The sequence below is a fragment of the Lycium barbarum genome, chromosome 10, assembly GCF_019175385.1.
Source record: "Lycium barbarum isolate Lr01 chromosome 10, ASM1917538v2, whole genome shotgun sequence".
In the NCBI taxonomy this organism is placed as follows: Eukaryota; Viridiplantae; Streptophyta; class Magnoliopsida; order Solanales; family Solanaceae; genus Lycium; species Lycium barbarum.
The window spans coordinates 999338-1014750 of NC_083346.1; the positions used below are offsets into that span (position 1 = coordinate 999338).

The following is a 15413-nucleotide window of genomic DNA, read 5'->3' on the forward strand; positions in this document are numbered from 1 at the left end:
AATTTCTCCAGATATAGAGATTATGCCCTAGTTCATGAAAAGTCTAGAACTTCTTTCTTTTAAGAATGACTTCGTAGTTGTTCATAATTATCACTTTTGAATATTGTGAACTCATTGCGTAATCAGTATAGACGCATGTTCGATATCCATGAGTCTCAGTTATGACAATTTAGTTTACTATGAACAGTTACTGCTTCAAACTTCATAATCAGTTTATCAATACATGTCTCAGTCTAGTCCTATACAGTATTCCGATATTATGTATTTCAGTAGAATTCAGTATTCCAGTATCATGTATTACAGTATGATTTTCAGTCCCTTAATACGAAGTGTTGAATGTCGAACACCTGTATTTGGGCCCGAGGCCACAACTTATATATATACGTATACTTGAGCACAAAGTCACAGATTTTGCATGCTTATACTTGGGCACAAGGCCACAGATTATGCAGGCTTATATTTGGATGATTAGAGCTTGTTGCAGTATCATCTAACTTTGTATAAGTAGCTTTCATGGTCATTTGAGCCGAAAATACAACACCAGTACCAATTTGATGACATGGCAGTTGTTTGTTTTTAGGACCCAAATTTGAAATATAAAATTTCTTGCTCCTTAGTATGAATAATTTTCTGAACATCTACGTGTCATTATCAACGTGTCGTAGAAGCTAATAATAACATAGATAGTATATGTATATCTTGCGTCCATTTACTGTCAAAAGGGAGAACAGTTAAAAAAAAAAAAAAGGAAAATTATAACTTTTGACATAATGCATGCATCTCTACTTCCATTCAATTACACCTTTTAACTTAATTGTAATATACAAAGTACAACGACAACAAACCCAATGTAATCCCACAAGTGTGGTCTGAGAAGGGTAGAGTGTATGCAGACCTTTGAGAAGGTAGAGAGGCTATTTTCGGTAGACCCTCGGCAAATCTACACTAGCAAAATGGAGAAAGTTCTTTAAAACAGCTCAAATCTATGAGAGCATTGTTCAAATGACACACTTTATATTCAGTAATGTGAAAGACCAGAAATGAATGAGAAGAAATGGCACTGACAAAAGCCAGGTGAAGATTCAATAAAAATATTGCTCAGTAGAGAAACACCATTTTTGTATTAAAGATACAACACAGCTCAACAACTCAGAAAATAACTAGAGTTCCAACAGCGTTTCTCGGGTCCGAGGGCTGCGATTTATTTGTTGTCCTTAGGTTCAAGGGCTGCAATTTCTTTGACAACTTGCGCTTTGTCGGCCTCAAACTGCTCATCCTCTGCATACAAGAAAAGACGAGTAAGGACAACAACGATGAAGCGTGCTTTCACACGACATGGTGTGTTCCTTTCTATTGTGTTTCGTACCTTTGTCAGTCTTAAAATCGGCAAAGAGGCGAAGAAGTTTGCTTCTGTTAGCAACAAGGATGCTCACAATATCCGGAGGCTTGTTGTGGTTTGCAGCAAATAGCTGCAAATCTTTCAAAGGTCAGAGAAAAAGCTTTTGACAAATGGAGTTAATGAGTGGATATATAAAAGGATGTCAAAACAAATAGGGTACCTTGAAGACATGAAACGCTTCTAGCTGGATACTCTTGCTCGACTCCTGCCAAGGAGGAACTCAGCAATCAAAACCGGATAAAAGCAATATTATATTTATTTATTTTTTGAAATTGAATCAAAGCCATACTATTTAAGAACATTTGTTAACGACTCGCTGATGTTAGGCTATTCATGTCAGCTGAGTGATGGGAAAAAGAGCCTCCTACTTTCCCATATTAACAGGTTAGATTATACTCCAAAATCAACCCATAGTCACCCAAAAATCAAGACTCATAATCTGTTAATATGCATGTATAGATTTGGCTTTGACCAATTCTTGTAGTAACTCATGTCGAAACGTCCAAATTTAACCCGATACCACATTTTCCACCCATTTATGCATGTCTGACCCTAAACTAGCAAACCACAGAAAGGGTATATTGAGAAGCATAGTAAAGCCCGAATAGAAAGCAAATGGAAATAACTGCACCAAAAGAATAATGGACATTGAAAGAGACACGAGGAAAGAAAAAACAATCAGTGACAGTGAGCAAGAGGGAAGGATGGAAGGTGATCAATACCCTGAGCAGATTCATGAGAATCCTCAAGTTTTCTCTTGAGCTAACATAACGTGTCATTACAGCAGAATTTGAGCGGTCCAACAGCATATCTGCCAAGAGCTGCGACAGTAAAGCAGATATTTATAAAGATTTATAAAGAAGAAACTTTTAAACGTGGCATCTTTGAAGCTAAAAGTCACTAAGTTCCATACATATTTGCTATGACACCAAAAAGCCAAAAGATCTGCATTTATATTTAAGAAAATGTAATGGTTCAACTTTTTCCTTCAAAGAATCTGACACAGCTTTCATTAATAAAAACCCAAAATATACGTGCAGGAATGACATTCCATATGCTTCTAATATCTTTTTCACCCTCCTGTCTGACCAGCATAGCTAGTGTTCTTTACAAATAACCCCAGTTCAATACACATGGAATTAGAAATAAACTTCACAGCATTGCCACCAAACAGTGCAGCAACAACTAAGTAATATATTCAGCATGCCTCTCAACACAATTAACAAAATTAAAACAATCCCCTTCTTTGTAATTTTTTTTATGTCAAACGAGCTTCATAGGTAGCCAGCCACCTTTATATATAATCTTCAAAAGCCCTTAGTTTACTGCAAAGGATGATGATACCACCTTATAGGCAGACTTAAATCCTCAACAGTAACATTCCATCCCTTCGGTGTTTCCACCTCGGAGTGTCTGGTGTGCGCCTTGTACAGATTAACTACTTCCTCCTATTTTCTTCTTAATATGAATGGATTCCCTCCCAATAATAATCAACCTAAAATGTACATTTACTTATGTATTTTCTAAAGAGTTATCAAAAGTGCAAATGAACATCCCTGAGAGGAAAAGAGGTGCAAAAGGAAAAGAAAAAAAATCTTCCACAAAATGCAGATCAACATTCAAGTCAGGAAAACATCTCATTTGTGTAAGATCTGGAGGATTAACGAAAGAAATGCACTTTGTACATTAATTATTCATAATGCAATGTCCCAAGCTTACATTGAGATTCTTTCCGAAATGCGAGAGATTCCAAAGAAACAAAACTCATGCCAGAATTACCAGAACTATACTATTAAACTGAATATTCCCACATCAAGAGGAAGCAAATCCCTTACCTTGACAGCTTGTCTTCTGGTGATGTAGTTACTAGACTCAAGCAGCTTCGAGTTATACTCTGTGAAAAACTGAAACCAGAACCAGAAGAGGGTGTATGAGTCAACAAAAATCTATTTTCCAGAACAACTAACAAGTCATTCATAAGTAAGCCAATAAGATGACTAGAGACAGCTATTACAAAGGAAATATAAGTATCCCGGCAACTTCTGAAAACATCTGTGTATCACTTCACTAACTCCCACTAATGCAAATAAACAACAGTTTGTTTTTTTTTTTTTTTTGGGGGGGGGGGGAATAAAACAAATGAAGTTGAAGCAGTTGATCCAAAAATCTTGTTAACCCTCAAGATGCAAAACAATTTTCAGTATCCGTTAGATAATTACAATTGATCCTTTCCAATTTCACCCCTTCCCTCAACTCAATAAATCTGGATGCAATAGACACTAGGAGAAACAGAAATAAGGTCTCCAATTTAAAATTATAATACTACTGCCCATGGGGTTAACACATTGCCACGAAACACTCAAGAACAAAAAATAGACTTCACAATCATGTAATCATAACAAAGAACTTAATAGTGTAAGCACAACTAGTATTGAAGAAGTAGCTTGAGAGAAATATGTATATTAACAAAAATAAAGCCACGGGCAGGCAGCATAATTCTTCGAAAGAAATAATATGTGGTTAAAACAATATGCTTGCACACGTTCAGTACAAACACTTATCCAAATAATTAACTTTCATTACCCAGTCATAATTCTTCGAAAGAAATTCAGCTACTGTTGATTTGTGCCTTGTCAAGAGTTCCTGATCAAGAATTACAAGCCAATCAGGATAATGTCACAGTAGTCATGATAAACTAGTTCTTACAGAATAGCAAAAGCTATGTATTTCCAGAGCCACTTTGTCCAACAAGTGCTTACTTCTATGAGAAACAAATCACCCCATACCACAAAAACTCTCTCGTATAAATATGGATGACAACAATGGTGAATGAATTCCCATGAAACTAATGAAGTTACTTCTTATTGAATATTTTCTACTTTAAAGTAGCATAAAGGCTTCACTTTCTGCTTTTTCTCCCAACTTAATGAGGTGTGATAGGCAAAGGAGAAGCAGACAGTGATAATGATAATTCTGCATGATTAAGAAATGCTCAGTGGTCAACATTGTAATGACAATGATAATTCTGCATGAAGCAGGATTATCTATACGATTTCATTCTGGAATCATGATCAACAATGTTTAACCTTGAAAGTTGCAGCAGCATCAGCAGCAATGTCAAAATTTGGCAGCTGAATATAATCGAAAAACTTCTTCATATGCTCAGACTCCAAGACATACCTAAAAACCAAAGAAAATGCAAGTTCTCAGAAAAGAAGACCCATTTAGTAGCATGGAGCTACATTTTTATGTTTCTATCCAAGCCATAAAGAGATCACTGAAAGAAGCTAATTACTTCAACAGTATGTCAAATAACTAAATCTCCTAACACCAATAAACTTAAAAGGAGCAAAGAAAAAAATTCTAGACAGTTTACTAAAAGACGGAAAAAGCCATCAAATAGGTTCATGTGGTTTACCTTGCGACACTCTGGTGGCGAATGCACTCCCTCAACATTGCACCATAATGCAAAGCCATATCTGCATTCTCATATCTAGATGACATGGGAAAACGATCATGAAAGTCAGCAAACACACAGCCAGGAGATTAGCAACAGGAATCCTCAGAAACATCTTTTGCCCCCAAGAGAATAACTTCCTACAAGCTATCCGAAAAAATGCTTGCAAAAATGCAGCGGAAAAATACTACCTCGGCCCATTTATGTGATAAAATTTGACTAGCCACGCAGATGACATTATAAACATCCAGTAAATACTTACATTTGGACGAATCAAGAAAATAAGGTCTGTCCTTAAATTAATATCTCAATTTAATTCTCGAAGTTCATCATGGTAGAGCTGATATTTCTAGCCAAAAAGGAAAGTCTTTCAAACAAAAGAAAATCCTGTAAACAAGGGTTAGACACCAAAAAAGAAGAACGAAAAATAAGGAATACAAAAACTTCTTTTATCAAGTATAAGGATAACAAGAACTCTAGTCTAAAAGTCCATATCTAAAAATTGATTTCTTTCATCCAAATAATCTGACCTAGCTTTCACATGAATACAGATTAGAAACGTCTGTCAGATAGTAAAGGTAAGAACAACTTAAAGATTATGGAAAACTAATAAATATGACTTATTTGACAATGCAGGACAAAGCAAAATACTAGCAAGCCACCACATTTGGAACAACTTCTCTACTGTAACTTACCCTAATATTAATATGTCCATCAGATCAATGTTTGCCTCCAAGTAATCACAAGCAATCAGCCGTGACTGAACCTGCTGTCTCTGCAGATTTGCTACTACTTGAGTAGCATCTTTGCGGGTCTGTGGCATAGAGAGACATCATTTTAATAGGAAAATAAGGAGAGGACGAAAACAAGATAACAGGCTTAACAGAAGTGAAACCCCAATTCGAAATGATCAATTAATGTAGTAGAGTCATCTTAAAGATTAGAGAACAAAACCAGATCACTCTCGAGAGAAAAAAAACCATAAATAAGACCCAGCTGACATGTTAAGAGCGAGATAATCTGACCGTAAGCAACTTTCTGAACTCACAGAAAACTTTCTGAACTCACAGAAGATGTTAACTTACCTCTAAATTCAAATTGGGAAGACAATTAATTATCAGCCGAAGCGTGTTCTCTCTGAAGAATTCTAGAGTCAACTGAGCACAAGCCTCAGCGAGAGGTTCGGATTCACCATTCCCATAAAGAATAATCTTTAATTCTCGGATTGACTTGCTTAACTCTATCATCTGCAGATAAGCATTTAAGGTTTAAAAGTGTATAACTTCATCAGAAAAAGAGAAGTGCATAACAAACACTATACTAAACATAATTTATCAAAAGAATAGTTCTTATAGCAGCATTGTCGTATATCTATCCCAAATTATTAAGAATATATAAAAATAGTGGCATTGTCACTGATGATTCAATCACAATATTCCAGAACGTAAAAAACAAATCAATTCTACTGCATATCACGAGAAAGGACTTATCCACCACTTCCATTTTTTGTTTAGCAATTAGTGTTCCACATAATAAAATTAAATTTTGATAACAAGAAAATGACCCAAATCCAACTTGCGCTAACTAAAGTTATTGCATTTCCCAAGAAATCACAAAGCAATCTAATTCAAAAGCATTCATTCAAACAAATTGAACCAAACCAATCCATGGCAGTTACCAATTCTACAGTACTGCATATCACTATATAACACTTATCCACCACTTCCATAGCTTGTTTAGAAATCTACAGAATTAAAAATTAAAGCTTGATCACAAGTAAATGAACCAGATCCAAATTGGACCAAATAAAGCTATCCGAATTCTGAAAATTTTCACAAAGCAAGCTAATTCAAAAGCATTGACTCAAACAAATTGATCCAAAACAATCAACTTCAGTTTCAAAGAAAATTACTTGAGTTCGGCTATACGAATCCTCTATATTCATTCCGCTCAATTCAGGCCACGATTTCAAAAACTAAGCCAATTTTCAAAAAGAATCACCCCAACAAATTGAACAAAATTCTTGCATATCACTATAAAACACTCATGCACCTAGTCAATTAGTGCTATTAACAAATCCACAGAACTAAAAGTTAAAATTTTGATAACAAGCAAATGAACCAGATCCCAATTGGACCAACTAAAGCTATCCCATTTCTGAAAAATCTACAAAGCATTGACACAAATAAATTGAGCCAAATCAATCAACTATGTGTCGAAACAAATTAGTTGAAGTCGGGTATATGAATCCTCTATATCCATTCCACTAAATCCAGCTCACTAATCGACAAACTAAGCCAATTCAAAAGACTCACCCCAATAATCAATCATCAAATTACGCCTCAATTACAGATTGGTTAGAATCGAAGATATAAATCACTATATATTTTGCTCATTTGGGTCTCATTTTTCTTCCAATACAATAAGACAAGGTAACAATTCTGCAAAAATAAAAATCAAACCTTTTGATTCAAACAAGTTGAAACAAATCAATCAATGTCAGTCTCAAACTATATTACTTGAGGTCAACTATATAAATCCTCTACATCCATTCAACTAAATTCAAGTCACTAATTCACAAATTAAGCCATTTTAAAAAGACTTGTCCCAACAAATTGAACATAATTCTGCTGCATATCACAATAAAACACTCACACACTACTTCCATAGTTTTTTTTTTTTAGCAATCTACAGAGTTAAAAATTAAATTTTGATCACAAAATGAACGAGATCCAAATTGGACCAACAAAAGCTATCTCATTTCTGTAAAATCTCACAAAACAAGCTAATTCAAAAGCAATGACTCAAATTAGTTGAGTTCAGCTATATTAATCCTCTACATCCATTACACTATATTCAGGTCACTAATTCACAAACTAAGCCAATAAAAGTCTCATCTCAACAAACAAAAAAACACAAGTCAAATTAGACAAATGTAACTTAATATCGAACCTTTTCATCTCGTTTAGTCTTGCGAGCATCAGGAACACTCTCAATATACATAAGAAGATCACAAAGCAAGCTAATTCAAGATCATAAACTCAAACAAATTGAACCAAATCAATCAACTTTAGTCTCAAACCAGATTAGTTGAGGTCAACTATATGAATCCTCTACATCCATTCCACTAAATTTCAAGTAACTAATTCACAAACTAAGCCAATTTCAAAGAACACCCTAAGCCAATATCAAAGAACTCACCCCAACAAAATAGTAAGACAAATTAGACAATGTAACATTCAGTTAATCAATCAATAATCAACTAAAAGTTGAAAACTTCAACCCAATAAAACCAAATCAATCAACTTCAGTCTCAAACCAAATTACTTGAGTTCAGCTATATGAATCCACTATATCCATTCCCTTTCAATTCAGCTTACTAACAAAAAAGGCAAGTCAAATTAGACAAATGTAACTAAAAATCAAACCTTTTCTTCTCGTTTAGCATTCTACAGAATTAATAATTAAATTTTGATCACAAGCAAGCGAACCAGATCCAAATGGAACCAACTAATGTTATCGCGTTCCTGAAAATTCTCACAAAACAAGCTAAATCAAAAGCATTTGCTCAAATAAAAGTCACCCTTCTTCTTGATTCCGGTTTCCTTCAACAAAGAAAGTGACTTTCTGAGATAATAACTATTAGTTGAGTGACCAAGGTCGGCTATATGAACCTCTATATCTATTACCCTCCAATTTCAGCTTGCTAATTTACAAACTAAGCAACCCAACAAAGAAAAAAAAACAAGTAAAATTAGAGAAATGTAACTGAAAATCCAACCTTTTCTTCGCGTTTAGTCTCGCGAGTATCAAGAACACCCTCAACATACATAAAGAGATCACAAAACAAGCTATTTTTTTTTTTTTTTGGTAGTGTTATCACAAAACAAGCTAATTCGAAGAATTGACTCAAATAAAATTGAAACAAATCAATCAACTTCAGTCTCAAACCAAATTCAGGTCACTAATTCACAAACTAAGCCAATTTCAAAGAACACATCCCAACAACTGAACAAAAAAGCAAGTAAAATTAGACAAATGTAACTGAAAATCCAAACCTGTTCTTCACATTTAGTCTCCCGAGTATCAGGAACACCCTCGACATACACAACAAGATCACAGAACAAGCTAATTCAAGATCAATGATAAAAAAACAAAAATTGGTAACGAAGACAAATGTAACAACCTTTCAAAAAATAAAAATCAAACCTTTTGATTCAAACAAGTTGAACCAAATCAATCAACTTCAGTCTGAAATCAAGTTACTTGAGGTCAGCTATATGAATCCTCTACATCCATTATAAACTCAATTCAGTTCACTAATTCACAAACTAAGCCAATCTCAAAAGCCTCACCCCAACAAAATTAAACCCAACAAACAAAAAAGCAAGTCAAATGTGACAATGTAACCATCATTCAATCAATCGTCAACTAAAAATTGAAAATTTCAAACCTTTTTTTCTCGTTTAGCAATCTACATAATTAAAAATTAAATTTTGATCACAAGCGAACGAACCAGATCCAAATGAGACCAACTAAAGCTATCCCATTTCTGAAAATTTTCACTACGCAAGCTAATTCAAATAAAGTGAACCAAATCAATGAACTTTTGTCTCAAACCAAATTCGTTGAGGTCGACTATATGAATCCTCTATACTAATTCACAAACTAAGCCAATTTCAGAGAACTCATCCCAACAATTGAACTAAAAAAGCAGAGTAAAATTAGAGAAATGTAACTAAAAACCCAACCTTTTCATCACGTTTAGTATCACGAGTATCTTGAACACGTTCAAGATAGATAAGAAGATCACAAGTTTGACAAACAAAGTCAACAGGAGTCTTAGGTTTAGACTTAAATAAACCTTTCATCTCAGCAGCATCACCTGCACCAAAACTATTCTCTCTAAACGATGTCGCCGCTGCAACAGCAGTTGTTGTTGGAATAGGGGACGAGAGCCTCTAAACCACATTTGATTGTTGTGGTTCTAATGAGGCTCTGCCCCCTTCGGTCCTGATCCAAATTGAACCAACTAAAGCACCCCATTCTGAAAAAATCTCACGAACCAAGCTAATTCAAAAGCATTGACTCAAACCAATTTATTTGGGTTTCAAATAAAATTAGTTGAATCCTCTATATCCACTAAACTCAATTCAGGTCACTAATTCACAAACTAAGCCAATTTCAAAGAACTCACCCCAACAACAAAGCAAGACAAATTAGAATGTCACAATCATTCAATCAATCAGTCATCAACTAAAAATAATTGAAAATTTAAAACCTTTTCTTCTCGTTTGGTCTCGCGAGTATCAGGAACTCACTCAACATACATAAGAAGATCACGGGTCTGACAAACAAGGTCTGAAGGGGTCCACCCCCGTAGAACCCCCCCCCCCAACCCCCGCGCGCCTCCACACACTCCTCCCATAGTATTTATCTAGATTATGTACAAATGCTTTTAGGATAATATTTTTTGCTTACGTACCGAACACAAACAAAAAAAAAAGTAAGAAACCCACTTATTTTCTTGGAAAACATTTTCCATCGTCCCGAATACACTCTAAAAGTTTAAATTTTGATAACAAGCAAATGAACCAGATCCAAGGGGACCAACTAAAGCTATCCATTTCTGTGAATTTTCATAAAACAAGCTAATTCAAAAGCATTGACTCAGATAAATCGAACCAAATCAATCAACTTCCAAATTAGTTGAGTTCAGCTATATGATCCCCTATATCCATTCCCCTCCAATTCAACTTACTAATTCACAAACTTAGCAAATTGAACCCAACAAACAAAAAAGCAAGACAAATTAAACCTTTTCTTCCAAGCAAGAAATGGGAAATTCCTTATATATATTGCTCAGTTCTCAAACCAAATTACTTGAGGTCGGTTATATGAATCCTCTGTATCCATTAGCTCTATTCAGCTCACTAATTCACAAATTCAGCCAATCCAAAAAGACTTACCCCAACAATCAATCAATCTATCATCAACTATGACTCAAATCCAATCTAGTTAGGATCGAAGATATAATTCCCTATATATTTCGCTCTATTCGGGTCCCATTTAGATAAGCCAATGTAACAATTTTGCAAAAATAAAAAGATCAAACCTTTTCTTCTTGTTTGGTCTCGCGGATATCAAGAACACCCTCAAGATACATAAAAAGATCACAAAACAAGCTAATTCAAAAGAATTTGACTCAAACAAATTGAACCAAATATCTCAAATCAAATTAGTTGAGTTCAGCTATATGAATCCTCTATATCCATTAAACTCAATTCAGTTCACTAATCCACAAACTAAGCCAATTCCAAAGAATACATCCCAACAGTTGAACTAAAAGAAGCAAAGTAAAATTAGAGAAATGTAAGTAAAAACTCGAACCTTTTCATCACGTTTTGTATCACGAGTATCAAGAACACCCTCAATATACATAAAAAGATCACAAAACAAGCTAATTCAAAAGAATTGACTCAAACCAAATTAGTTGAGGTCGACTATACGAATCATCTATACTAATTCACAAACTAAGTAACCCAACAAACAAAAAAAACAAGTCAAACTAGACAAATGTAACTAAAAATGGAACCTTTTCATCACGTATAGTATCACGAGTATATTGAACATGGTCAACATATATAAGAAGATCACAAAAGCAAGCTAATTCAAGATCAATAATTAAAAAAAAAAAATTGAACTAAATCAGTCAACTTCAGTCTCGAGCCAAATTCAGCTTACTAATTCACAAACTCAGCAACCCAACAAACAAAAAAAGCAAGTCAAATTAGACATTGTACCTGAAAATCCAACCTTTTCATCACGTTTAGTCTCGCGAGTATCAAGAACACCCTCAACATACATAGAAAGATCCCAAAACAAGCTAATTCAAAAGAATTAACTCAAACAAATTGAACCAAATCAATCAACTTTAGTCTCAAACCAAATTAGTCGAGGTCGACTATATGAATCCTCTATACTAATTCACAAACTAAGCCAATTTCAAAGAACACATCCCAACAATTGAACAAAAAATCGAAAATTTCCTTCAATATAGAAAGCTGACTTTCTGAGATAAATAACTATTATTTGACTGACCATCTCATGAAATCAACCCAATAGAACCAAATCAATCAACTTCACTCTCACACAAAATTAGTTGAACCCAACAATTGAACCAAAACAAAAAAAAAACAAGTAAAATTAGAGAAATGTAACTAAAACTCCAACCTTTTCATCACGTTTAGTCTCACGAGTATCTTGAACACCCTCAACATACATAAAAAGATCACAAAAGCTAATTCAAAAGAACTGACTCAAACTAAGCCAATTTCAAGGAACACGTCCCAACAATTGAACTAAAAAAAAGCAAGTCAAACTAAACAAATGTAACTAAAAACCAAACCTTTTAATCACGTTTAGTCTCGCGAGTATCTTGAACACCCTCAACATACATAAAAAGATCACAAAAGCAAGCTAATTCAAGATCAATGATTTAAAAAAAAAAAAAATTGAACCAAATCAATCAACTTCAGTCTCAAACCAAATTCAGCTTACTAATTCACAAACTCAGCAACCCAACAAACAAAAAAAGCAAGTCAAATTAGACATTGTACCTGAAAATCCAGCCTTTTCATCACGTTTAGTCTCGCGAGTATCAAGAACACCCTCAACATACATAGAAAGATCCCAAAACAAGCTAATTCAAAAGAATTAACTCAAACAAAGCCAATTTCAAAGAACACATCCCAACAACTGAACCAAAAAAAAAAAAAAAAAAAAAGCAAGTCAAACTAAACAAATGTAACTAAAAATCGAACCTTTTCATCTCGTTTAGTCTAACGAGTATCAGGAACACCCTCAACATACATAAAAAGACCACAAAACAAGCTAATTCGAAAGAATTAACTCAAACAAAATTGAACCAAATCAATCAACTTCAGTCTCAGAGCAAATTCAGCTTACTAATTCACAAACTAAGCAATCCAACAAACAATAAGCAAGTAAAATTAGAGAACTGTAAGTGAAACTCCAGCCATTTCATCACGTTTAGTCTCGCGAGTATCAAGAACACCCTCAACATACATAAAAAGACCACAAAACAAGCTAATTCAAAATAATTAACTCAAACAAAGCCAATTTCAAAGAACACATCCCAACAACTGAACCAAAAAAAAAAAAGCAAGTCAAACTAAACAAATTTAGCTAAAAATCGAACCTTTTCATCTCGTTTAGTCTAACGAGTATCAGGAACACCCTCAACATACATAAAAAGACCACAAAACAAGCTAATTCGAAAGAATTAACTCAAACAAAATTGAACCAAATCAATCAACTTCAGTCTCAGAGCAAATTCAGCTTACTAATTCACAAACTAAGCAATCCAACAAACAATAAGCAAGTAAAATTAGAGAAATGTAACTAAAACTCCAGCCTTTTCATCACGTTTAGTCTCGCGAGTATCAAGAACACCCTCAACATACATAAAAAGATCACAAAACAAACTAATTCAAAAGAATTAACTCAAACAAAGCCAATTTCAAAGAACACATCCCAACAACTGAACACAAAAAAAGCAAAGTAAAATTAGAGAAATGTAAGTAAAAAAACTCCAACCTTTTCATCACGTTTAGCATCACGAGTATCTTGAACACGTTCAAGATAAACAAGAAGCTCACGAGTTTGCCTCACAAAGTCAACAGGTGTCTTTGGTTTAGTCTTAAATAAACCTTTCATCTTAGTAGCATCACTTGCACCAAAACTATTCTCTCTAAATGATGTCCCTGTTGTTGTTGTTGTTGGAATAATAGGGGACGAGAGCCTTTGAACCACATTTGATTGTTGTGGTTCTAAGGCTCTCTCCCCTTTTGGTTTTGATATACAGCTTCCTATTTTTCCTTTCTTTCAACTACACAATTTTTTTTGGTTTTCTTTTACTGATACCACTTGAATTATTCTTCTTTAACTCACAGTTCTACTTCATGGTGTGCGGTTTGTGGATTTGGAGAAGATAATCTTGATTTGATCTATGGTGGGTAAGTATTTCCTATGTTTCTTGATGGTAGTACTAGTTGAATTGAATTGTTCTTGTTATAGTTGTTCTTGAATGGCTTTTTCAAGATTTGGTGTGAATTTTTTTAAAGAGTTGATCTTGATTTGATCTATAGTGGAGTAAGTTTAAAATTGTCGACGAGTATTTGCAGTTTTCTACTATAGTAAAATCTGCGCATCCGCTTTACTTCCCAAAATGTTACCTGTACTGTAACTGTATTTGACCTTTTTTTTTTTTTTTTTTTTTTTTTTTTTTTTTTTACCCATTATAACTCCCATTATGTTTTCTTTTATCTATATACTGAACGCTCACACGTCACAACAAAAAGATTACGGTGAAATAGTAAGTATTGTATTCATCGTTAATCAGATCTATCGAATTCGAATCTTATGATGAAGTTGTTGTTGTTTTTTTTTTTTTCCTACGGGAGCACTTTATTTCTCAAAATATACTCAAATAGAGTTATGGGGTCCGAGAGCCATGAATATGAAGCCATCTTTAATGTTGACTTTCTGATGCGAGTTGAGAGTAGTCGAGCTTTAAAATAAGTAACACACTGAGTGAAAAATCAAAATAATTATATAGTTGACAAAAATGTTTTGATCCGTGAATAAAATTGGAAGAGTATAGCATAAATGAATATGTTAGAGCTGGGTTTAGAATATCGTTATACTGTTTGATCCATATTTAGAGGGGGTGTTAGAGCATTGTACATTATCCCACTCAATTCAATTCAGTGGAATTCTTCACTCATAATTTTTTTTTCACCAAGAATGTTTTCTAGAACTGTTGACCTCCCGAATTTGGAGTATTCTACTTTCAACAATTCACATAGTTCAATAAACAATCAGTGGTCGTTTGGTTTGAGGTCAAAATAGTCCCGGGATTACAATCCCGGGACTAATTTATACCATTTGTTGGTATTATTTTATACTATCTGAAAGATGGTATAAAATAATCCCAGTATAAGTGGGTTAAGAAGATATAAGTTGAGTTATTCCAGCACTAATTTTTATACCACGTTTGGTACAAGGTATAAAATAATCCCGGGATAAATCTATACCTTATACCAAACGTGGTATAAAAATTAGTACCGGCATAACCCATGTTATACCTTAAACCAAACGACCACTCAATGTTTCACGATAAGGGGGTATTGAATCTTGAATTTGAATCTCCATGGTTTTTTTCATAATGACATAAGAAAATACGACCTAATATATAACTAATCATTATGAACTTTCAATCAAAGATCCTTTCTCAATTTTAATTATTACAACAATTATGAGTATATGTAAACCCAGAAAAAAAATTGTTACATGAAAAAATAATATATATAGTGGTGATTAAGGTAAATAGTTGAAAAATACCAATTTACTTTCAGTCTTCCTACTAAAGAACTTTTTAATTCCAAAATATTATAGCAACAAAATTTACTACTACTGCTACTTGATATTTAATTGGATCATAATTTTCAAAATTTAATTGTCTCATAAATTCTA

At 33.8% G+C, this 15413-nt stretch overlaps 1 protein-coding gene across 1 annotated transcript; it reads right to left on the reverse strand.

The window, feature by feature from the left end:
• Positions 1-946: 946 nt before the first annotated feature.
• Positions 947-14051, reverse strand: LOC132613941 (putative MO25-like protein At5g47540). The gene is made up of 11 exons (XM_060328247.1): positions 13476-14051; positions 5942-6103; positions 5552-5670; positions 4818-4892; positions 4486-4579; positions 3983-4042; positions 3235-3303; positions 2122-2220; positions 1560-1604; positions 1367-1469; positions 947-1278 (listed from the first exon to the last, which is right to left on the reverse strand). Exons 1-11 carry the CDS (start codon positions 13593-13595, stop codon positions 1202-1204), a joined length of 1023 nt encoding a protein of 340 aa, XP_060184230.1. The 5' UTR covers positions 13596-14051; the 3' UTR covers positions 947-1201.
• Positions 14052-15413: the final 1362 nt, after the last annotated feature.